This window comes from Mustelus asterias, chromosome 5, assembly GCF_964213995.1.
Source record: "Mustelus asterias chromosome 5, sMusAst1.hap1.1, whole genome shotgun sequence".
Taxonomy (NCBI): Eukaryota; Metazoa; Chordata; class Chondrichthyes; order Carcharhiniformes; family Triakidae; genus Mustelus; species Mustelus asterias.
Window position 1 is genome coordinate 89,810,099 of NC_135805.1, and position 24,886 is coordinate 89,834,984.

Genomic DNA, 24,886 nt, shown 5'->3' on the forward strand with positions numbered 1-24,886 from the left:
ATGAAACTGCACAGCCCGTGTTCATTGCTAGGCCTTGGAAACTTGCCCGGTGATGAGGCCTGCTTCCAGAGTCCACCTGGGCACAGGGTGTGAAGAGGGCCAGGGTTCTAGATTGACAGGAGCTGGAGGAATTTCTGGATCATACTGAGATCCTCCAGTTGTGATTGTGGGGGAAGGTGGTGGTCGGGAGAACAGATTGTGATCAGGGGTTCGAATGGCCTCCTTCTGCACTATAGGGATTCCAAGATTCTATGATTTAAGTATAATCATGTCTACCTTCATTTTAACAGTCATTTTGTTTTGAATCTCAGGTGGGTGTGTTTCCCAGTCATTGGGAAACTTGGCAGCTGGAAGTGTTGAATATGTGAGTAAATGCCTTTACAGCACTGCTTGTGGACCAGGTGGAGCTGAAGTGTTTCCACCATATCCATCTCACCTGCACATCTTTGGACCAAAGAGTTTCCTGCAAATAGACTGGTCACCCATTCATCATCCCAAATGCGCTAAAACCAGAAGGGTTCCTGCCAGGCTACTCAGCATTAGCCTGGCAGGAAAGTTGAATTTATTGCCTGACTCCATCAAAGGAGATAAGACACAAATTTGCAAATAGACAGTTGCAGAGTTATAATTCATTTTCTCCCTATCCCTACCCCCACTTTCTCAGTAGCTGTAGGATGCACAATTATCACTAAATTACCAGTGGAAAACTGTTAATTAGAAGATCTCTACTTTTGATGCAATGCTGCATCTATACATACGATCTGACAAAGCAAAGTTACAGAGAGACAATTAGCCACCTTGATTATACATGTCACTCTAATATGACAGGAAATATTATGCAATACACAGTATGTTGAAGTTTACATTTTTGTGATTATGTTTTGTTATTTCTCAGTACTTAATAATGTAGCCTATTTAATTTCCTATGATGAAATTTCCTATTACCCTCTGTCCTGCCCAACCAACCACTACTTGTTCTGCACTCTACTCTGCTGAGGACTTTCCACTATCACTTGGTTCTGTCTTCACGACAGGAAAAACTTTGAGTCAATTCTTCCCTCCCAAAAATGGGTGAACTGGGCTCATGTCAGAGGTTAATATGCAAAACATCTGGAAAACCCGCTTTAAACCTGTACCCTTCTGGTTTTAGCGCATTTGGGATGATGAATGGGTGACCAGTCTATTTGCAGGAAACTCTTTGGTCCAAAGATGTGCAGGTGAGATGGATATGGTGGAAACACTTCAGCTCCACCTGGTCCACAAGCAGTGCTGTAAAGGCATTTACTCACATATTCAACACTTCCAGCTGCCAAGTTTCCCAATGACTGGGAAACACACCCACCTGAGATTCAAAACAAAATGACTGTTAAAATGAAGGTAGACATGATTATACTTAAATCATAGAATCTTGGAATCCCTATAGTGCAGAAGGAGGCCATTCGAACCCCTGATCACAATCTGTTCCCCCGACCACCACCTTCCCCCACAATCACAACTGGAGGATCTCAGTATGATCCAGAAATTCCTCCAGCTCCTGTCAATCTAGAACCCTGGCCCTCTTCACACCCTGTGCCCAGGTGGACTCTGGAAGCAGGCCTCCTGCTTTCACCTGTCAGTCAGGTTACCTGTGGATGGAGTCCACAGAATAAATAATAAAGCAACCCTGCTGTTAAATTCTTCAGGTCATTCAGAAAACCTGTTTTTCCAGATTTTATAGACCTCCCATCAGCTTCAACATCTCTTTCCTCAACCCTTGTCCCCACCCCCACTTCCCCACACCTCAACGAATAGAACTCATCTCCGGTATAAAATTCAGGCTGTTTCACTTCTGCTTTCACCTCATGTGCACGCACAGTCATTTCTTTTGAAGAACGGGTTCAACCTAGGGCAAATTTGGGTATCGATGAATCAGTTCAAAAAGATGCGTCAGTTCAGCTTCTGCATATGGTTCACTACTCATTACTGAAGTGGTATAGGTTTTAGTATAATCCTGTGTGACAGTTTCAAATCCTAGTTTACTGATAACTGAATTGAGACTACCCAGAGACCTCAGATAGTCACCAGAAAAAGATCAGATAGGCAACACAGAAGGTGGTGGGACATAGAGATTACTTTTGTGCAGTATGATGGAACTTATTACTCGCAGGAATGCTCCCACTGACGTGAAGCAAATTTGCTGGGGCTGGGAAATTTTCATAGAATTTCACAGAATTCGTACTGGAAATGACTCTCTCATAGAATGTGAGTGTTTAAATGCTCACTTTTATGTCAGTGGGATTGGAGTGAATCTTCTTATGACATATAATTCCTTCAGTGCAGAAGGAGACCATTTGGCCCATCAAGATTGAACTGACAGCAATCGCACCCAGGCCCTATCCCCGTATTCCCATGTATTTACCCTGCTAATCTCCCTGACACTAAGGGGCAGTTGAACATGGCCAATCAACCTATTCTGCACATCTTCTGAGTGTGGGATGAAACCGGAGCACCCAGAGGAAACCCACACAGACATGGGGAGAACGTGCAAATTCCACATGGACAGTTACCTGAGGCTGGAATTGAACCTGGGTCCCTAGTGCTGTGTGACAGCAGCGCTAACCATTGCCACCGTGCCGCCAAACATTCTGTTTTTGACACCAATTGTGCATTGTGTTTATCTTCCCAATGTATAACAGACATTATCACCAAGGTTTTCAGCCAGTTCTGTGTTTTTGGTCGCAGCTATTTGAAATTGAAAGTGGGTACTGCACTGGGTTGTCCTTCTCCAGTTTTCTAAAGACAGAAGACTTGAATAAAAGGAAATAGAAGAGCAACACCCATTCAAGGCATTATCTGTGGAGTTCCATTCTCAGCAAATGCCCACAGGGAATTCTAGTCAAACTCAGGTTCAGCGGGAAGGCAGTCATTGTGCTGTACCACCTGCTGCAACCTGACCTCTAACCTTGACCATGGAAGTAGTTATCTCAATGGTCATTACCTTTTATACTACCACCTGCTTCGAAGCTACAGGAAAACTGCAAGACACAATGCCTTGAGCAGGTTCCTAATGTAATGTTAAGCAGGGAAAATATCAGCAATTTTCAGAAATTTCCTGAAGGAAAAGCAACCTCAGAATGACGAGGCTGTGTGATTCACAAACCCCAAGCGTTATTGATGGTATCCTTGTGGCACTGAGGCTCCTGATTGAAATACTTTACTATTCCTGAACCACGCTGCTTTCAAATCAGTGCCTACTTCCTGGGCTGCTCTTGTTTGTTTTATTTTATGGCATTTCTCTATGCTTAATTTAGTTGAAGGAGAAGGAGGACTTGAGGAATGATCTCTAGAGTACCAGACATTTATTCTACTGCCCTGGATTAAGAAATCCTTGCCAGTGCCATATATAGGGGGAGGCAGTGGTATAGTGGTATTATCATTGGACTAGCAATCCAGAGACTCAGACTATGGCAAATGGTGAAATTTAAATTCAATAAAAGTATCTGGAATTAAAAGCCTACTGATAACCATGAAACCATTGTCGATTGCCGTAAAAACCATCTCATTCATTAAAGTCCTTTAAGAAAGGAAATCTGCCTTCCTTATCTGGCCTGGCCTACATGTGACTCCAGACCCACAACAATTGTGGTTGACTTTCAAATGCCTTCTGCAATGGACGACAGTTAGGAATGGGCAATAAATGCTGGCCCAGCCAGTGACGCCCACATCCCATAAAAATGAATAAGTTACCAACGGAATGTTAGAACATGTACTTGGTTTGTGAAGAGTGATCAGGACAACCCTACAGTACAGTACGGCCAAATTCTTGAAGGACGTTGTTTGCTGCAAACTGCATAGCATCCTACCTAACGACCCCTAATGATGGAAAAGGAAAGTGGCACAGTGGTCAGCACTGCTGCCTCATAGCAGCAGGACTCGGGTTCGATTCCTGGCTTGGGTCACTGTCTGTGTGGAGTTTGCTCATTCTCCCCATGTCTGTGTGGGTTTCCTCCAGGTGCTCCAGTTTCCTCCCACAGTCCAAAGATGTGCGGGTTAGGTGGATTGGCCATGCTAAATTGCCCCTTAGTGTCAGGGGGACTGGCTAGGGTAAATGCATGAGGTTATGGGGATAGGGCCTGGGTGGGATTGTGGTTGGTGCAGACGCGATGGACCGAATAGCCTCCTTCTATGATTCTATGAAGTCTAACTTCAAGCAAAGCTAGAGCAGGGGTGTCACAAACCTAAAGATGCCCTATTAAAATGACTTTGCCCCTTGGTAACACTCATCCAGGAGACACACACCTGGTGGAGCCTCCTATTTAAATAATATTTGACATGTGCATCACACAGTGATGCAATATTGCAAGATTTCTGTCTGCATTATTTCAGCTTTCATGGATGTCAGCCCTTTGATCAGTTGTGAGCTTACATTTCGCCTTTCAGAGGTACCCTTCAAGCAAAGATGAAATTAACTTAATGATTCTGCAACCTTTAAGCCAATAATGCCATTTTTCATTGTTTCTCTTAGCGACAGAATGTGTGAGTGTGTGTCTTCTCAAACCTCATATTACTCTATCTGTGTCGTGTCCCCTGTGGATGGAGTAAGTGGGGTGGTTCCTTTGGGAGTGAGTTAGAATTGAGATTGTTCCGTACTACCTCATGCTAGGTTGCGAGATGGTGCAAATGTTGTGCCACATCTGCCATTTGAGCAAGGGTAGGGGGTGGATGAGCTCGTTAGCTAACTGGCCTGAGAAATGACAGCAACTTGCTTTTATATGACAACTTTATTTGTGAGTGGCTCTTTACGCCTCTGCTTTTGGACACTCCCTCATTGTGTCGACTGATCTGCATGAGACCTCAGGATAGTAATGCTGTGAGTGAAATCCTGTTTTATGGTCCCTTCCATCTGATCCCCCAGTATGTTGTAGCCAGACAAGAAAGCCTGTTGTAGTTTAAGCTCAAAGCCTCCTTAGCAACACGGTGAGGATTCTGGAGAGTTTTTTCCCCACTGTGCTTTGAACTATTGCCACAGAGACTCAGCTACAAATGTTGACACACATTTCTTGCTGATTTATAGTGACATTGTACTACCCCACCCTGCCCACCCCCCCCCCCCCCATCCTTTTTAAAACAGGGCCATAGAATTTGATATGCATCTGTATGACAAAAGGAAAAATGCATAACTCTAGGTTTAGATCCAGTGTCAGATCCAAACTTCAAAATAATCTGCATTTGATATACTTTCAGTATAAACATTTTTTTCCCTTTCAGCCACTGGCAACAGCAGATATAAATTACGTCATATGCTGGGTAAAATGAAGCATTATACAAAAGTACAGAAGTATGAAATTCCATTCCTACAGAATTAAGTACAGAATTGTGTGTGTGTGAGGGACTGAGTTAGTTAATTCATGACACAACATGTCATTAGCCCCTGAGGGAAGTGGTTAAACTGGACAAGTGCATTTGTTTCGGGCCCCAACCACTAGTTATTTCTTTCAGAAAATTTATTGCAATATGACATTTCTCTCAGCGGAGCCTGACGTTTTTATGGCCTTGCTTTATGGTGCCACCAGTTAACCTTTAAATGCCCAGGTTACAATGCTGGTAAATAATTTATTCACTGAACTGTCGAGTGAGGCCATTTATTACAAAGGTGAAAAGGAGAATGAAGAGTCCTGATTGACATTTCACAAGTGGAGACATTGCAGTATTTATATTGCTATGAACAGAACATTGGGATACTTGTGTAATTAAATGAGGAAAAGGGAAATGTGAGGAAAAACTCATTGGAATTTGGACTGCTTTGACAACATGGGCTCAAATTTTACTTGGAAAATAATGGTGAGTTCGCAGTGCACTCTTTTATTAATATACAAATCAGCCAGAACACTCGGGTAAAGAAAAGATGCAAATTGAGTTGCAAATCTCTGTAGCTTGTTGGCTGATTTACACCATTCTATTGTTAGTCTTACACAAACGGCAGTTTTCCCTCCACCTCCCTGTTATTTTTAAGAACTTACTGGATAAGCACATTAAACTCAAATTAAACTCACTGTAGAAGAGTATTCCAATAATGCAGTATTTCACAATGCAAGTACCCTTGTAATGACATTACTATTATTTATCCAAAGCCAATCAACCTCTCTGGCCCAAACAGAGAGCAGTTTAAATTGTAGATCTCATTCCTATCTGTGGTAAATTCTTCATAGAAACTTTTAAAACAAATCTTACTTTTCCTTTTGGCCTCTTCTCCCCCTCTCGTAGCCCAGTCTTTCTTTCCTCCTTCTTATTTCTGTACCTGATACTCTCTGATTCACCCTTCTTCTCCATTGTTCTCTTGTTTCTTTCTCAATTCTTAAATCCTGCTGGTTAAGGTAATACACTGTTTGTTCCCCTATTCACTATTCAAATGGCCCGTTTGCCCTTGTCATCAACTTGCACTTCTAACAATTTAAAGGACAAAAGTTTTTCAAGCTGCAGGGTGCAGGGAAATCTGTAACTTAATGCTGAACACTGTGGACGGAATTTGATTCTGCCCTCGGGAGGGGATTGTGAGACGGTGGAACCACAGAATTGAGAGGGAAGGCAGCGGGTAGAGCGCCTGTCACCTCCCTGACTCCCTCCAATTCAGTCAGGGGTGGGAAGGTCAAGAACGTCCTTCCCACCCAGAGGATCCTGCCGTCACTGATCCCAAAAGGAAAAACCCAGTTCAAAGTTTCAAATCCCAGTAAAAATCACTAACCCTGGTGGCACTAGCAATGCTGGAGTTCCAATTCAAAATCCCCAAGGCCAGTTTGGACAAGTTTGACTCGTACCCTTCATGTCCACGTTTTACTGGCTTTTCCCTTTGTGGGGCATGTGAGTGTGGTGGGTGATTGGGGAAACGTTGTTCCATGCAGGGTTGCAGTTCTGTAAGAGCTGGCAGTATCCCTGTAAACCTGGGGCGGGGCGGGGCTTTCAATGGGCACCCTGTGGCACATGGAAAACCCCTCTCACAAAGCCCCACCCTTACGTCTAAATTACTCCCCATCCCAGCTGGTACTGGCCTGACTAATCATACACTGAGCTCTATTCTGAGGCCTCCTCCATTGTGACTGGTCCAATATCTCTTGAAGGTAGAAACTCCGTCCTTAAAGGCTTGGAAGCCCCAACCAAAGCCAGGCAGTTAATCATATGATGGCCATACAATTCCAGAAACAGCCACAGCGGGCTTACCCTCATTGTTCTGGCCAGTGGACAGAGCCACTGCTGTGACCAGTAAATTCTGCCCTGCAAGATGCTCCACTTTTGCAATATCTAGGCCATTATATTTTTCCATTTATATTAATGAGAGCAGCAAATCGACAGCCTCCTCTTCGGATGGTGGTTATTTTAAGAATAGTTTCCTGTCATTCAGGAAGGTCTGCTTGTGTAAGGTTGTGAGTTTTGTTAGCTATTTTTCCATTGGGACTCCAGCCATGAGGAAAGCATAGGACATACCACAGAAACCGTGCTTCTTCTCTGCACCATGTAAACAACCTTTGCCAGATCCATGTATTAACTGCAATATCCTGGAATTCCCTATCTGACACCATTGGCGGGAGTAATCATGGAAGGACTGCAATGTTTTGCCACCTTTTCAGGACAGCTGGTGCAATGAAAGTAGCCACGTACTGAGGACAGAATCATCCTTTTTGCTCAAATAATTAATGTTATTCACTAATAAAGCACATTCTGATCAGAATTGTATTTCCACTGAATGCACCATAATGTAAAGTAATGGAACGAACTGCAGGAAAAGCCCTCGCACAGAAGAGAGGATGGTAGCAGGAGTGGATTTTTGAGGCAATTAAGAGAAGAAAAATTGAGAGAATAAAGTTTAACAAGTAACAGGTGTCTCATGGCTTTATTCACAGTCATTTGATTCTGCCATAGGAAGGAAAGATTTCTTCATTTTTTAAAATAATGGTCTGATTATTCAAGTACTTCTGCCAGCCTGCCCAAACACATACCATCCTCTAGATGAGAGGATGAACCAACTATCTGTTCCCATGACTCTGCCAGCACTAGTCTCCAGGGGCTATGTGCAAGAGCCATAATTATGGCTTTGCTCTTCCCATCCTACTAGTGGGGTTGCATTTTGTTGCTGTTCAATTTATTTCCCCAGAGGATCTGTCTGCTGCAGTGATGGGCAACCTAGGCTAGTGAGTGGGCCGCGTGAGTGGCCCCTTTTCATCTCTGGGCCACAAAATTGAAATCAGGCTTGTTCATTAACCATGACCCCATGAATAAGATTAAATACATTTAGTACATGCCAAATATTTCATAATGAATTATAGAAAATGCTTAATCATTTGCATATTAATAGAACTATCATCAACTTCAAATGGTGAAAACAAAGGAATATTTACACTTTGGACGCAGAGCGAACGCAAGGTTCTCAATGTTGTATGCAATCGGCACACACCTCACTTCACTTGCCCTTGCTTTATGTGCATATCACTTCAGTCATACCAGGAGGAAAAAACGCTATGCTATCAGAAATCAGTAGAATATTGCAACTCTGCGCGTGGGCAATAATCATCGAAATGTCTCGTGGGCCGTACTCAGAACCCAGAGTGTTGCACATGGCTCCCGGACCGCAGGTTGCCCAACACTGCTCTGTGGGGATCAGAGCTGCCACAAGGCAGCCTGCACCAGTAATTGCCACTGACTCATCTCGAAAAAAACTGTCTCATTAGCAAATAGTTCCTTAGTTACCTCAGGAAACAATTTTTTTACATTATTTATATAACTGAAAATATTGGGCTTGTAGCATGGGACTATCTCCGAGAATGTGCAGTTGTTGGCTGAGGTTTGGTTATTCTGCCCATTGATGTTGTTTCTCACCGAAGCAAAATACATTTTGAAAAATTGTAGTGAATAGGACAGAGTAAGAGGAAGCAAGCTGCTGCAATTCAACAAACATTGGTTACAACTTTTCAGGACTCTGTTGGAGTGATCCAGAGGAAAGCATTGATGTTAGTAACAAATAATATCGCATTAAATTGTTCTGGTGCTTGTCAGCAAAGGTATGTTTTCCGTATAGTATTTGTTTTTTGATTTTGTGTGTTTGATTCAAATGCATGACTTTATCACTTCTGTTGCAGTTTGTTTGACATAAAATGGAACAAACTCGAATTACAATGCCTGCTGAGAATTGGTTTTGTGAAAAGGTGGTTGGAATTTATTTGTGCCACAAGCATAAAGTTAAAAAAAATGCTTATTGAAGCTTTAATTCCAAATGTATATACTGAGTTTCGAGGAGTGTTTTCCCCTTTTTCAGGGGTCATAAGGACAGCAGTTATGGTAAAAGGTTGCAGTGCTGTGCACAGGCTATAAAGTGCGCATTTCTCTTGAGTGATATACCCATTGTCAGCTCACACATATCCCCCCCCCCCACACATATTTGCAGGCAAAAGGCTCTACCTCGTGCCTTGGCACCATTTTGCTGGAGATGAATGAATCATATTTCCTCCCGTAACTCAGATCAGACCCAGCAGTTTACTAGGACGGAAAAATTATCTAATTTTCTTATATAGTATTCAGGGAATTTTTTTGGTGTTCTCAATTCCACCCATTTTTCCTTGTAAAAATGCAAATTATTCTCTAAATTTGTCATTGTGAACTGAGTGGGAAGTGAATTAGTGCCAGACATTCTGCCAACACATTGTTGTTTACTTTCAGGCAACTTGATAGCTGCACTGAACAGTAAGTGTGATATTTGCACTGCCATTTTGTGTTCATATTGGTATGAAAAATATGAGAACCTCTAAGCTCAGATTTTCCAATGCCCTTTAAATTATTTAACAAAACACCAGCTCTCAAATGGCACCTTTGAAACTTTTGTGTTGTGTGAGGTAATATCCTTCTAGAGCAGAAACATGTTGATGTGCAGGAATGCTTTGAACATTCAAAAATAAATTGGTTTCTATTAAATTCAGCAATGTGTATTAAATTCAGCAACATGTCATTTTGCTATGATGCCAAAATGCACTCAAGTGGATTTTTCACAAACATGTGGGCCGAGAAATGCTGCCATCCAGGGGTGCGGTGTATGCACATTATTTGTGCCACCTACCATCTTTGTAAAGGTTCTGCAAAGACGTCCAGGACTCGCACCTCAATCAGCTGTTAGGTCATTTCCAAATGCAATCAGGCAGACTAATGCCCCGTGCAAAATTTGTCTTTGCCCACAACATGCACCATACATGCATTATAAATATTCTTAGCCTGTTGACAAAAAAGCAGCTGTTCTACGGAGCCCCAGAAGACTATCAATGGCAAAGTAAATCTTCATTTTTTTTTACACACTCTTCCCAAAGACCATAAATAATCACATTCTCAAGGGAAAGATTTGTTTGATTTGGGATGTGAGCATTGCTGGCAAAGTCAGAATTTGTTACCCATCCCCAGTTGTCCTTGAGAAGGTGGTGGGCTGGTGGTTCCACCTTAAACCGGTGGGTAGGTGCACTCACAGCGCTATTATGAAGGGAGTTCCAGAATTTTACCCAGCAGCAGAGAAGGAATGATTACATAGTTCCAAGTCAGGATGGTGTGTAGAGGGGAACTTGCAGGTGGTGGTGTGTCCATACATCTGCTGCCTTTGTGCCCTAGGTGGTAGAGGTTGCGTGTTTAGTAGGTGTTATTGAAGGAGTTTTGATGAGTTGCTGCTGTGCATTTTGTAGATGGTCCACATTGCTACCGCTGTGCATCGGTGGTGGAGAAAAGGAATGTTTAAGGTGGTGGATCAGGAGCTAATCAAGCCGGTTGCCTTGTCGCGAATAATGTCGAGCTTCTTGAGTGTTGTTAAAGCTGCACTCATCCAGGCAAGTTGAGAGTATTCCACACCTGACTTGTGCCTTGTACATGGTGGACAGGCTTTCTGGAGTTACTCACCACAGAGTTCCTAACCTCTGGCCTACTATTGTAGACACAGTAAGAAGTTTAACAACACCAGGTTAAAGTCCAACAGGTTTATTTGGTAGCAAAAGCCACACAAGCTTTCGGAGCTCTAAGCCCCTTCTTCAGGTGAGTGGGAATTCTGTTCACAAACAGAGCATGTAAAGACACAGACTCAATTTACATGAATAATGGTTGGAATGCGAATACTTACAACTAATCAAGTCTTTAAGAAACAAAACCATGTGAGTGGAGAGAGCATCAAGACAGGCTAAAAAGATGTGTATTGTCTCCAGACAAGACAGCCAGTGAAACTCTGCAGGTCCACGCAACTGTGGGGGTTACAAATAGTGTGACATGAACCCAATATCCTGGTTGAGGCCGTCCTCGTGTGTGCGGAACTTGGCTATCAGTTTCTGCTCAGCGACTCTGCGCTGTTGTGTGTCGCGAAGGCCGCCTTGGAGAACGCTTACCCGAATATCAGAGGCCGAATGCCCGTGACCGTTGAAGTGCTCCCCAACAGGAAGAGAACAGTCTTGCCTGGTGATTGTCGAGCGGTGTTCATTCATCCGTTGTCGCAGCGTCTGCATAGTCTGCACAGACGCTGCAACAACGGATGAATGAACACCGCTCGACAATCACCAGGCAAAACTGTTCTCTTCCTGTTGGGGAGCACTTCAGCGGTCACGGGCATTCGGCCTCTGATATTCGGGTAAGCGTTCTCCAAGGCGGCCTTCGCGACACACGACAGCGCAGAGTCGCTGAGCAGAAACTGATAGCCAAGTTCCGCACACACGAGGACGGCCTCAACCAGGATATTGGGTTCATGTCACACTATTTGTAACCCCCACAGTTGCGTGGACCTGCAGAGTTTCACTGGCTGTCTTGTCTGGAGACAATACACATCTTTTTAGCCTGTCTTGATGCTCTCTCCACTCACATTGTTTTGTTTCTTAAAGACTTGATTAGTTGTAAGTATTCGCATTCCAACCATTATTCATGTAAATTGAGTCTGTGTCTTTACATGCTCTGTTTGTGAACAGAATTCCCACTCACCTGAAGAAGGGGCTTAGAGCTCCGAAAGCTTGTGTGGCTTTTGCTACCAAATAAACCTGTTGGACTTAACCTGGTGTTGTTAAACTTCTTACTGTGTTTACCCCAGTCCAATGCCGGCATCTCCACATCATGACTGCTATTGTAGACACAGTATTTATATAAATGGTCCAGTTAAGTTTCTGGTCAGTGGTAACTCTCAGGATGTTATTGGCGGTTGTGTGACGTGGATGTTACTTGTCACTTATCATCCAAGGCCTGTGAGATCATGGAATCCCTACGGTGCAGAAGGAGGCCATTTGGCCCATTGAGTCTGCACCAACTGTCTGACAATACTTTACCCATCCACCCTTTCCTCATAACCCCACACACTTACCATGGCTAATCCATCTAACCTACATATCTTGGGACACGAAGGGGCAATTTAGCATGGCCAATCCACCTAACCTGCACATTTTTGGGCTGTGGGAGGAAACCAGAGCACCTGGAGGAAACACACACAGACACGGGGAGAATGTGCAAACTCTGCACAGTCATCCAAGGCTGGAATTGAACCCGGGTCCCTGGCTCTGTGAGGCAGCAGTGTGAGCCACTGTGCCACCTTATGTTGTTAATATCTTCCAGCATATGGACACAGTCTGCTTCAGTATCTGAGAGATTGCAAATGGTACTGAACACTGTCCAATCATCAGTTAACATGTCCACTTTTGACCTGATGATGGATGATCATTGATAAAGTTGCTGAAGATGGCTGAGCTTTGATCTGATCAGTTGCGGGATCTTTTGGCTCTGTCCATTGCCTGCTACTTCTGCTGTTTGTATGCAAGTTGTCCTGTCTTGCACAGTGCTCACTTTTAGGTGCGCCTGGTGCTGCCCCTGGCTTGCCCTCCTGCGTTCTTTGTTGAACTAGAGTTAATCTCTTGGCGAGATGGCAATAGTTGAGTGAGGGAGTTGCTGGGTCATGAGATCACAGATTAATTCTGCAGTTCCTCCGTGCCTCGTGGAGGCCCAGTTTTAAGTTGCCAGATAGACTCAGAACACATCTCATTTAGCACAGTAGTAGTGCCGTACAACATGATGGAGGATATTCTTAGACTAAGTCTAACATAAAGGGCCTTCAGGACTCAGCTAGCTTGTCAGTCGTGGTGCTACCGAGCTACACTTGGTGATTTGCGCGTAAATACTCCCAGATTTTGAACAGTAATCACGTCATATTCCTGAATATTGATCTGTCTCTGGGCCACAGTGACTTTGTAACCTTGGCTTTCAGGCAGAATATTGTAGAGAATTGGGCAGAAAAAATTGTAATTGGAAGTGTAAAAAGATAATTTTGTTCATGGCCTAGTTAACAATGGAAAAGAACTGAATAAATCCCCAGAATTAGTCAGCTGGTTCAGATTATTATTAAAATAAATAGAGCATGTGAATTTTAACTTTAACCCTATCAGGTCAGTCTTACATACCATTGATGTTATTCTCTACAATTGAAAATGGAGCCTACGCTTATAAAGTTGAAGTATTTTAATCAGAGAATAACAAATTGGCAGAACTCAGAATGTGAATTAAAGATATTTGGAATTAGAGTCCAAGATAAGTGAATCCAACAGGATTTTACTAAACTTAAGGTGGACAAAATATCCTGTGCAGCCCATCTATCTCCATGTTCAAATTCTCAGCATGAACTCTTGACTGCACTAAGCTGAAAGTCAGGAGAGCAAATTTGTAAAATCTACATTAAGTGTTATGTTTCCTCTTATAATCACCATTCAACACAAAAAAATTGGTGAATATTAACTCTGTACGGCATGCATTCACATTAGCCTCAATCAATAAATGACCTTGCATATCACAAAAGTACTCAAATAACTTGGGTAATTTTTAACTTTTTCGAGGTTAGTTTGGACTTTTGGCTCTTGGCATCAAGAGGCCTTTAGTGAATCCCCCAGTTTTTTTCATGTGAGATGAGGCAGTTATGGGATTCCCTCCAGCAACAGTTTGGTTTGGGAAGGGCAAAAGTTTTTGGTATCTACAAATGGTCAATCTGATTGACCCTGATACTACGGTTTGAGTTCTAATGCCACATGCGTCCATAGAGGGCTTGTTTCCTTTTGGGAGCTTATCAAATTACTCGATTAACTTGCATTGGTGTGAACATGAATTGGGGCACGAGCAGGATGAACAGAGCCGCCTGGGAGCAGGCAGGTTGTGCGGGACGGGGTACTGGAAGAAGAAGCCTGTGAAAATGATTTGGGGGAGGGGATACTTTCTGCCACAGTCTTTATAACTTTAAAGTTATCACATGAGGCTGCCTGAATTCAAATTATATGAGAGTTATTCACAGAAATGGCTGTGTTTTTTGAGCATTATGCAGAACTGCCAGGGATTTATTTTAACGTGGATAACAGCAATTGCAGCAATCACATGTGATACTTAACAGGCTCAGACACATCCCTCAGTCAAATCATTTTCCTAGGCCCCATCCACACCACCCCACAACCTCAAGGAGGCTTTGTTCACCCTTGTGGACAAACCCATGCTATCCAATAAGTGAATCAACTGATTACATAGAATCCCTGCAGTGCAGAAGGAGTGATGTGGAGATGCCGTTTTGCTGGTGGTGATGCCGAGTTTCTCAAGTTTCCTGTTTTTGGTGTGCATGTAGGTGGTGTACTTCCTTTGTCTCGTCTGCTTGGCAGAGCTTCGCAGCTGGTCTGCATCCTGAGCGCAAGTTGAGAATATGGATTCTATCTTGGTTTCCAGGCTGCGGCATTTGCTGTAGAGCTGGTGTAACTTGATTTTGTATCTCTGTGTGCCTTGTTTGTGAGCAGATATCCACTCCATCTGACGAAGGAGCAGCGCTCCAAAAGCTAATGGCATTTGCTACCAAATAAACCTGCTGGACTTTAACCTGGTGTTGTTAAAACTCTTACTGTGCAGAAGGAGGCCATTCAACCCATTCAGGCTGCACCAACACCAGTCCCCACCCAGACCCTTTCCCTGTAAATCCATGTATTTACCCTGCTAATCCCCCTGACACTAAGGGTCAGTTTACCATGGCCAATCAACCTAACCTGCACAACTTTTGGAGCAAACTGGAGGAAACCCACGCAGGCACGGGGAAAACGTGCAAACTCCGCACAGTCATCTGAGGGCAGAATTGAACCCGGGTCGCTGGCGCTGTGAGGCAGCAGTGCTAACCACTGTACCACTGTGCCGCCCCAAGCACCACCTTGATAAAATACCACCAAGAAACAACTGCTCTGCTGACAGACACCAGCTTTCCAGACTGCTCTGTTTACTTAATCCCAAACATGAATCACTCTGTGTCCTCATTGATTTGCCCCTCCACCCATGTGTGGTAAAACTATTTTGTTGCTTGCAAATTATTATACTGTACTGCCCTAGTTATATGTCCTATGGGGCAGGTTTGGGTGTCTGTCCTGTTAAGCATGATTCAATTAAATTAATATAGCTCTCTCGCTGGAGTACCGAAATCACAAAATGTTAGGTAATTAGTTTCCTCCAAGCACTGTGTAGTGATGGGTACATATTGTGAATATTAGTTTTATATCTATGAAGCTTTACTCGGGAATGTAAAGTAACATGAACATTTTATTTTTTTTATTGTGTGCCTATTTCCATCAGTTATTTTCAGGATTTAAAAAAAATTAGCTTAAATCAATGTCATTGGTGTTTTCCTACATTGGGAATGATTTCAAATAGGTGTTTCGCTTGCTCACTTGTTAATGTTATCAATTTTTTTACCAAGTAAATCTCAAAAAGAATATACAACTAAAGCGCAATCTCACTGCCTTCCCCAAAGTTTGAAATTTGTTGAACATAAAACAGGAATTTATTGATTGGAGAGTAAATGCTGTGCTTTTTTCCCTCTGATTGCTAACCAATGCAAGAGCGTACAGTGATGTAACTCTGAACCAGCCGATGCAGTAAAAAATTGTCCCTAATTTTACCAGCTTTAACGATGCCCCACACTGCTCCCTGGAGGTTTCAAAAGAAATTCCGAAAATGCCACCTCCTAATTACCTCTTCATGAATTTTCTATGTGAGTACGTTCTGCATTGGAAGCAAAAAGAATTATGTGAAAATGGTTGCTGGAATACACTGAAGGAGTTGCAGCACTACCTAACCTGTTGCTCTGTTGCCTGGGTAACCTTTTTGTACTTTCATCCTCTGTTGGTGATCTGGAAACATGGCAGTATTTAAGTTATGTTTGGATACATAACATATACAATGCAAGTATATCCACACACTGTGGAGAAAATGTCAGAAGGGGGACGTAGCCCAAGTCTTTTTGTTTACGTAATTTTGATTGCTGTTAATTCATTTCTGTTTCTTCAATGTAGGTGGACATCAATGAAGCTTCCAGTGAAATGGTGGCAGCCCCAAAGTGCCAATCTTCCCAGGAGTCATCATCACAGGTGCACAATGGAAAGGTGGAAAGTAACCAGCAAGACATAGGGAACTCACAGCAGTTTGGAGAAAGAAGTGTTCCTGAAAATGGTGACCGTGGGAAGTCTGTCCCTGAAGCTCAGAACTTGAAAGATCAGGAGTCCAATGAAGAAAGCACAAGTTTGGATGGAGAAACTGAAATAGACTTGGAGATGGAGAATGGATGTTATACCCCAAAAGATGGACAGGATTCTGAAAAGGGAGAAAATGAGAAGGTACCATCCACTCTCAGAAAGAAGTACAAAAAGCGACAATTGGAAGCTGCTGAGAAAGGTTTGAAAACTTTTAAATAAATCTACATACCTTTATCTTCAGGTTCATGGCCACACCTCATAATTAGTTATGGCTCATGCACCCTCTGTAAAACAGTATTTATAAAGCCACAAACAGCCCAAGATTTTAAGGTTCCTCAGATTGTTTTTATTAAAGTATTTCCAATTGAAAGGTCTGTTCCCATTGCCTCAGTGTTTCATGTAACAGGGTTTATAAAACAAGCACTAAACTTTCAACGCAAAGTTGTGGTGGATGCAAAAATCTGAACCTGAATATACTGACATGGTGAACTGAGGCGACTGAGTTAGGCTTAATGTTTGGGAAAATAATGTTTATACAGTTAAGTAAATCTTTAGAAAAACTAACTCTCGAACGTCTGTGCTGTTGCTACTAGAATTAGCATGAATAAGTGGGATTAGTTTTTGTGTTCATCGTACTTGTTCATCCCAGAACCAACAATCATCAGGCACACTCTCTAGATAAACCATTACAGCTAATTTATGGGATGGACCGTAGTAGTGTGTTTTTGTAGTACAGTGTCATCAAGAGCCATTGATTTAAATGGCTTTCACTGTTAACCATGCATAATACAAAATATATTCCTGTCTTACATAGAAACAAAATTGTGCTGCTATGTATTCATGTCAAACATTTTCTGGAAGAAGAATATATTACATATCTGAAAAACACATCTATTTATATCCAGTGCAAACTTGTCATGCATTGTCCTTTAACTCTTTGCCTTAATAAGGTACTTTTTCCAAGAGGAAATAACTAGTATCTTTGACTGCTTTACAGTGTGGAAGGCGTTTGGGTTAGTGGTTCTCCATCACTTTTGGAATCTGTGCAGGAAATCTCCTTCACACAAATTGAAGAATAATAATTCTCAGTGAATAGTGGTGACTCACTAGACAACAGTCATTGCATTGTAGGAAGAGAGTATTCCCCTGACCAATCACTATGACCTTTCTGGAGGAAGCGACATCCCAAGTGTATTGTGGAAAGTAACATGGCGCACCGGGACTGCCAACAAATCTTTAACCAAGTTCTTTACACAAGACATCTATGATATGAGCTGATGGGAACTCAGAAGGCATACAAAAAGGTCAAGAAATCCATTGAAAGCACGAATGACAATAAAAAAAACTGGTAGCTGTAATCAAAGCTGATGGTGCAGCCAAAGACCGAAGAATGAGCTGGAAATAAAAATTTACAAGTGGATGACACAGTCACAGATAATTCAGTCTTAGTTTGAATAAAGAATTGGTAATGTGCATGGAGGTAATTTGGGTCAGCAGAAAGTCGCAGCTATTTTGAGACTTGGGACTCATTAGCATGACACCTCCATATTGCAAACCGAGAATGAGTGTCCCACTGAGCTCGTGGTTGGCTGGATGTGAATGTTGAATCAATCAACAGCAGGTTGACCCAGGAGCAATGGATGACAGAAGCCTATAGTATTATTGTGAAGTCCAGAGGAACACTACTGCTCCTTCTGGCTACATTAAACTGAAATTTAAAAAGATTTGTGGCCATTTAACAAGTTCTAAATGCTGCACCCATTTGTTGCCAAAATTGCAATTAATGTGATGATTATGTTTTAGTAACATAACTTGTATATTCAAATAACCTACCACTACAAGCAGACAGGTGCTCCAGCTGCCCATTGGTGGAACCCTTCCAAGATGGCAAAGGCAGGAGTCTCAGTATGAATGGGGCAGTAAGTCATGTAAACCCATTTTCCAGTTAGTACTGCAATGTTTACATTGGCGGCTGACTTAACATTAATCCTATATTTGTGTTGTATCTTCATGCCCCAGAATTTGAAATAATCACTCTTTTAGTCTCAAAACGCTCAGGTTTCATTGAGTGTATTTCTTATAACACTCTGGCTGGTGGACTGATACATTAGCCTGTGATCTTTGGGCTCTCCAGTGTTGGATTTGGAGAGTACCCCAAAGATGTGCTGGGAAATCCATCTCAGAAGTTCCCAGTTGAATGGCAATTATCCACAAGCGCTAACGTCCCCTGGACAAATGCACTGTGCTGTGAACTATCTGAAAAAGTCATTTAAATCACTAACTTTGGACGGTTCAGCAAGGGTTACGTTAATAAATACTCTGAAAATGTTAGAAGACATTAAACCCCTTCTAACTTATGGACAACTATTTTAAACATCCAGATCAGACCCTGCGAGACTCTTTCCACACCCCTGAACCCCGGGAATCCTTCACAATCTAAACACTCAAACCGGATGCCCCCCACCACTTCCTTACCTGATCCCCAACCCCAGCCAGTGTCTGACAACCCCCTCTGCGCCCCCCAAGTGTTTGACCTGACCTTGCCTGACCTGACCTCCATCTCCTGGATCACTCACTCTTCCCTGTTGTCTGACACCCCACCCCACCCTGATCCGACTCTCCGTATCGCTCAGATGATGAAATGTTGTGCCTCTTCTGAAGCTGAGCGGGCAGCTGGTCTTGGTCCTGGCAGTACTTCTCCTTGGGCTGTACGTAACAATTCAGCAACATATGTTTCTCTTCCAACCACCCTTAGTGCTTGTCTTCCACCGGCTTTGCAATTTCCTACTGTGCCCAATCTGCTTGGAGTCTTGTCTTTCACATTTTCCTTTTAAAAGCTCCAGAATTTCTCACAGTTTGTTATTGGTCTGCAGCAAATCATTCTCCGACTGCGATATAGTGTTAAATTGAACCTGCAATTTACTAATTTGCTATCTGAACTCAGCATTCCGTGCACATGTATGGTTCTTTGTCTATTGTGTTCTAAAATTCATCGTAATCTTCCAGGGTATGGATGTTTTAGTCTCTTTTGCATCTCATACATCCTGTTTCTCAATCTCTGATAACTCATTTACCATCCTCTTTCCTTGTTCCACACATCTTTCCCAGTGATTGTGCTTTCCACACACTCTGCAGAGGGATATTTCTTTATGTCTGTGAACTCGTGGTCGTCCACAGCTCCTGCACATCTTTCTGTCTACCTCGTGTGTTTTTTTTTGTTGCTGTTTCATTGCATCATACCTGCTGCCTTTCCATTGACTTAACTGAAGGCCAACCATTTAGGTAGCCTACTCATGCCTACATGTGTCCTGGCAGTGTCTACGGGTGGCACGGTGGTTAGCACTCCTGTCTCATAGCACCAGGAACCCAGGTTCAATTCTGGCCTCAGGTAACTGTCTGTGTGGAGTCTGCATGTTCTCCCCGTGACTGCATGGGTTTCCTCTGGGTGCTCTAGTTTCCTCCCACAGCCCAAAGATGCATGGATCAGATGGATTGGCTGTGCCAAATTCCCTCTTAGTGTCAGGGGGATTAGCAGGATAAATATGTGGGGTTACAGGGATAGGGCCTGGGTGGGATTGTTGTTGGTGCAGGCTCGATGGGCTGAATAGCCTCCTTCTGCACTGTAGGGATTCTATGATTCTATGATATTGCCAGTTTTCCCTTTCTAATGAAATCTCTTTGCACTTCAGGGTGTGTGAAACCCCAAATGAACTGAATTTGCATTTTTCAATCTTGTTGGAAATTGTCAACAGGTTCACCTGGAGTGCAGCAGTAAATGTACATTTGCATAACAATTAGTTTCTAGCTCTTTATGAATAATGTAACACTCTGTAAATGCTGATGAACTAGTTAAGGGAAAAAAGCAAGCGATCTAGGTTGTCAATCGACTTAGCAATTAAAATGTCTAATCACAGGAATCAACAAAGCAAATAGAATGCTAAATATTGAGCGGGATTTTCTGGCCGCACTCGCCCCGAAACCAGAAAATCCCGCCCAAGGTCAGTGGACCTTTCCGTGGTCTGCTCCTCACCCACTCTGATTCCCATGGCAGGCAGAATGGGAAAATTGTGTCCCATTGTATGCTCAGTTCAAATTACACCTTGAGTCCAGTGTCCATGTTTAGTGATCAAAACATAAAGAGAGCACTGGAGTAGAAATGGCATAGAGAATAGCCTCAAGACCAATCTTTAATGTTATGAAAGATTGGAGAAACCTGAGCCAGAATGTTACGCGTCTTCATGCTGGTGGGATTTTCCCTTCCCGCTTCAGTGAATGGAGATTTGGCTGGGTGCCAAATTCTCTGACCTCGCTGCTGCAGAAGCATGGCGTGAATGGCCGGTAAGATCATGCCCCTGGTCTCTTCTCCCTTGAAAGGTGGCTGAGAGGAGCACTTATCGAAGTCAATGATGGTACATGATGGCAGATGGTAAAGTTGCCTACTTTTGGGGGAATCCACTTGTGACTAACATGTTACTTACATACTTTGGGTGCAAGGAAGAGAGTAATTGCAGAATTACCTTGTTTCACCTTAATTGTGTTACCTAAACATGGCAAGATGAAGTTTCCACATTTTATTGAACTCAAGCATGATATGGAACCAGGAACAAGTTGGTCTTTAACAATGAGAGGGGTGTGGAGGGATATGGTCCAAGTGCAGGTCAGTGGGACTGGCAAAAAATGGTTCGGCACAGAGAAGAAGGGCCAAAAGGCCTGTTTCTGAGTTGTAATTTTCTATGGTTCTATGGTAATGTTCTGTTGATACGCGCCAAAGGAAAACAAAATCCAAGCAAGTACAACACTCCCATTCCTGATAAGATTCCTTCTCCTCGACTAAATCACAAATACATTGGTCATGAAATTCCTCCTGTTGATAACTTCACCCCATGCAAAGGCCATGTGCTGAAATATTTTCCGAATGTAACTGATGCTCCGGTTTTCTCCCACACTCTCAAAATGTGCAGGTTAGGTGGATTGGCCATGCTAAATTACGGAGATGGGGCGGAGGAGAGGGCCTGGGTAAGATGTTCTTTCGGAGAGTCAGTGCAGACTTGATGGGCCGGATGGCCTCTTTCTGCGCTGGAGGGACTCGATGGTTCTAATTCAAATTGGCACATTCACAATTCTGAAGGTGGATCTCCTCGTAGGTAACCTGCTCCATGTGTTGGTTTTGGAGAACAAATAACTATTGCTGAGTACAAGTGAAACTATCCCAGCAAGGAGTCAATGCTCTCAAGAGTAGGAGTGAAAATTATCTACTAAAACCAAGCAAGAGAAAAGTGCATTTCTTCAGAAATGTTTTTCAAATCTCCAGTGTCTGTAAAACACGGCTGCATAATTATAGCTGAAAAATGATGTATGGGTGTTTTGTCTTTTCTCCCTTTTCCTTAAAGTCTCAGTTTTGTGGTATTCCTTGGATACCTCTAATTTTTGACCGCTCAGAAATTAGATTTTCCTAACAAAGCCTTGAGCTTATTCTCACTTTGTGGGCAAATGACAATAGATAAGCTAAACTAAGACACTTTGCAGGACGTTGTGAACTATTGTGCAGCTATCAGCTGTATGAAATGAACTGATCCTCTTTCAGAAATAAGTGCTGTTAAGTATAAAGAAAACTTTAAGTTTATTTATTTATGAATCACAAGTAAGGCTTACATTAACACTGCAATGAAGTTACTGTGAAATTTCCCTAGTCGCCACATTCCGGCGCCTGTTCGGGTCAGTGAACCTAACCAGCATGTCTTTCGGACTGTGGGAGGAAACCGGAGCACCCCGGAGGAAACCCACGTAGACACGGGGAGAACATGCAAACTCCACACAGACAGTGACCCAAGCTGGGAACTGAACCTAGGTCCCTGGTGCTGTGAGGCAGCAGTGCTAACCACTGTGCCACCGTGCCGCCCCCAATTTGCAAAGACTTTAGGTTATAATACCACAAAAGGAAAATTTTATCTCTTGGCATACTTCCAGTAACGTCAGAATTCTGTCTGCCCTAAATAAGGGACAACGTGAGCTCCAATCTTTTTAGTTTGAACCTCTTCTTTCACCAGTAGTGGTCAGAGGTTTGGCTTTAGTGGAGGAAGTGTGCTCGTCTTCATGAGGGCAGCGAGCAGCAATTTAATATGAGAGTGCTGTAAATAAGCTCAGGTTAATGCCATCCTTCTTGTACCTGATATATTACATTTACCTTAATTTGGGAAAACACCATAGTGACCACTACTGAGTAGAGACACGAGCAGATTGTCATCATAGCGCCAGCTCCGACGACTAAACTTGATTCTATTTATTTATTAGTGTCACAAGTAGGCTTACATTAACACTGCAATGAAGTTACTGTGAAAATCCCCGAGTCGCCACACTCTGGCGCCTGTTCAGGTACACTGAGGGAGAATTTAGCATGGCCAATGCACTTAACCAGCACGTCTTTTGGACTGTGGGAACAAACCAGAGCACCCGGAGGAACCCAATGTGGACTTGGAGAGAACATGTAGGGCCTGATTTTACCATTTTGAGTCTAAGTGCCGAATCTGGGCGTCAAATAGATCCGAGGCTGGAATCCTCTTTGCAGCGCGCCCATACGCGTTTTGCTGGCTCCGGTCCGATCCGCGCTGTGGACGGGGCTTAGCGCTGGCGGACCGATTGGAGCTCTGAACTGCGCATGCGCAGTTCGAAAAAAATCTGACAGCGCGCCCAGGCGCGAAAGAAAAAAAAAGCAGAAAGCGGAGAGAGCGGCTCTCTGACGATCATCCTCTGGTCGGGGGGGGGTCCACTGCCAGTTTGCGGCCGATCAGTGGGGAGGGAGGTGGCAATGGGGGGTCCGCCGCCACTCTGCAGGCGATCCCTCCTCCCCACCGGAGGAACGAATCCCTCCTGCTGGAGTGGACGTGCGGTCATGGCATCCCACAAAACCTTCAAGATGAAGCGATTCCTCGCTAAGAAGATGAAGCGGAACCGGCCGATTCCACAGTGGATCCGCATGAAAACCGGCTACAAGATCAGTACAAGTCCAAGAGGAGACGCTGGAGAAGGACCAAGCTGGGCCTGTAAAGGGATACACCATCACTGGTACACTACCAGCCACAGATTACTCTTCCCTGCAGGGGCAAGAGAGCAGGAGAGATGGCTGTGGCTGGTAGTGTACCAGTGATGGTGTATCCCTTTACAGGCCCAGCTTGGTCCTTCTCCAGTGTCTCCTCTTGGACTTGTACTGATCTTGTAGCCGGTTTTCATGCCGATCCACTGTGGAATCGGCCGGTTTTGCTTCATCTTCTTAGCGAGGAATCGCTTTATCCTGAAGGTTTTGTGGGATGCCATGACCGCACGTCCACTCCGGCAGGAGGGATTCGTTCCTCCGGTGGGGAGGAGCGATCGCCCGCAGAGTGGCGGCGGACCCCCCTGCCCCCTCCCTCCCCACCGATCGGCCGCAGACTGGCAGCGGACCTCCCCCCCCCCGACCAGAGGATGACCTGGGTCAGAGAGCCATTGCAGGCTCTGAGCCCGCTCTTCGGAAGCTGCAGCGACAACTTCAGGCTTTTATTTACCAGGTCGTTAAAAGTGCGGATCCGGATCGGGCCAGAAGACGGTAAAGTGGGATTTGGTGGTAGAGTTCGGCGCGCGGTTCATTAAGTTGATTTAAATGCATGCTAATGCATTTAAATCGTCAGGCCGCCCAATTCAGGCGCAGGCCGGACCCATACCCGAATCGGGTGTTGGTAAAGCCACGATCTGCTCGGAATCGGGTGCAGATCGCGGTTATAGGCCCGACGCCCAACTTTACTGCGATTTCGCAACCAAAAACGGGTGCGAAGTTTTGGTAAAATCAGGCCCGTCGTCTCCGCTCAGACTGTGACCCAAGCCGGGAATCGAACCCGGGTCCCTGGTGCTGTGAGGCAGCAGTGCCACTGTGCCACCATATCTGGATCAGAAAAAGCACTCACATGCACATGTTTGAAGGATCTGAAAGGAAGCGTGACATGAATACCATTTTCAGAGGAATGATTTGTGATAATGCTATGCTACTGATTTTGTGCCATGTTTATGACAGTAATTGCATAAACCTGTCACAAGAATTTGTACTGCAACAATATAATTGACACAGTTTTAGACGCTTCTCTTTTTGTGGCACAGCGACCCGTGCTCTGGATACCTGCAGATAGCCACAAGTCTTGCACTTGTTCTGATAGGTAGTCTGCAGCAATTTTTTGACGAATTGATTTGAAAATTAAGGCTCATTATAATTTGAATTCTGTTATTAAACCATGAAAATCTTCTTTCAAAGTTGATGTTTCACAACAATCACGCAAAGAACCTCAGAGAGAACATTCCGGCTGAAAGGTTTGCTAAAATGCACAATGCACATTATTAAATCTCAGTTAACAGATTGCAAAATTCAG

At 43.6% G+C, this 24,886-nt stretch overlaps 1 protein-coding gene across 13 annotated transcripts in view; it reads left to right on the forward strand.

Annotated features, from left to right (window-relative positions):
• Positions 1-24,886, forward strand: part of dnmt3aa (DNA (cytosine-5-)-methyltransferase 3 alpha a) — a 516,733-nt gene that overhangs the window by 152,772 nt on the left and 339,075 nt on the right. For all 13 annotated transcript variants that reach the window (XR_013497772.1, XR_013497773.1, XM_078213021.1 and 10 more), the window contains one exon: positions 16,317-16,695. Coding sequence is in view for 11 of the 13 variants with exons in the window: in XM_078213021.1 (XP_078069147.1) it covers positions 16,317-16,695 (379 nt within the window). In the remaining 2 variants the exon portion in view is untranslated. The remainder of the gene's footprint in view (positions 1-16,316; positions 16,696-24,886) is intronic.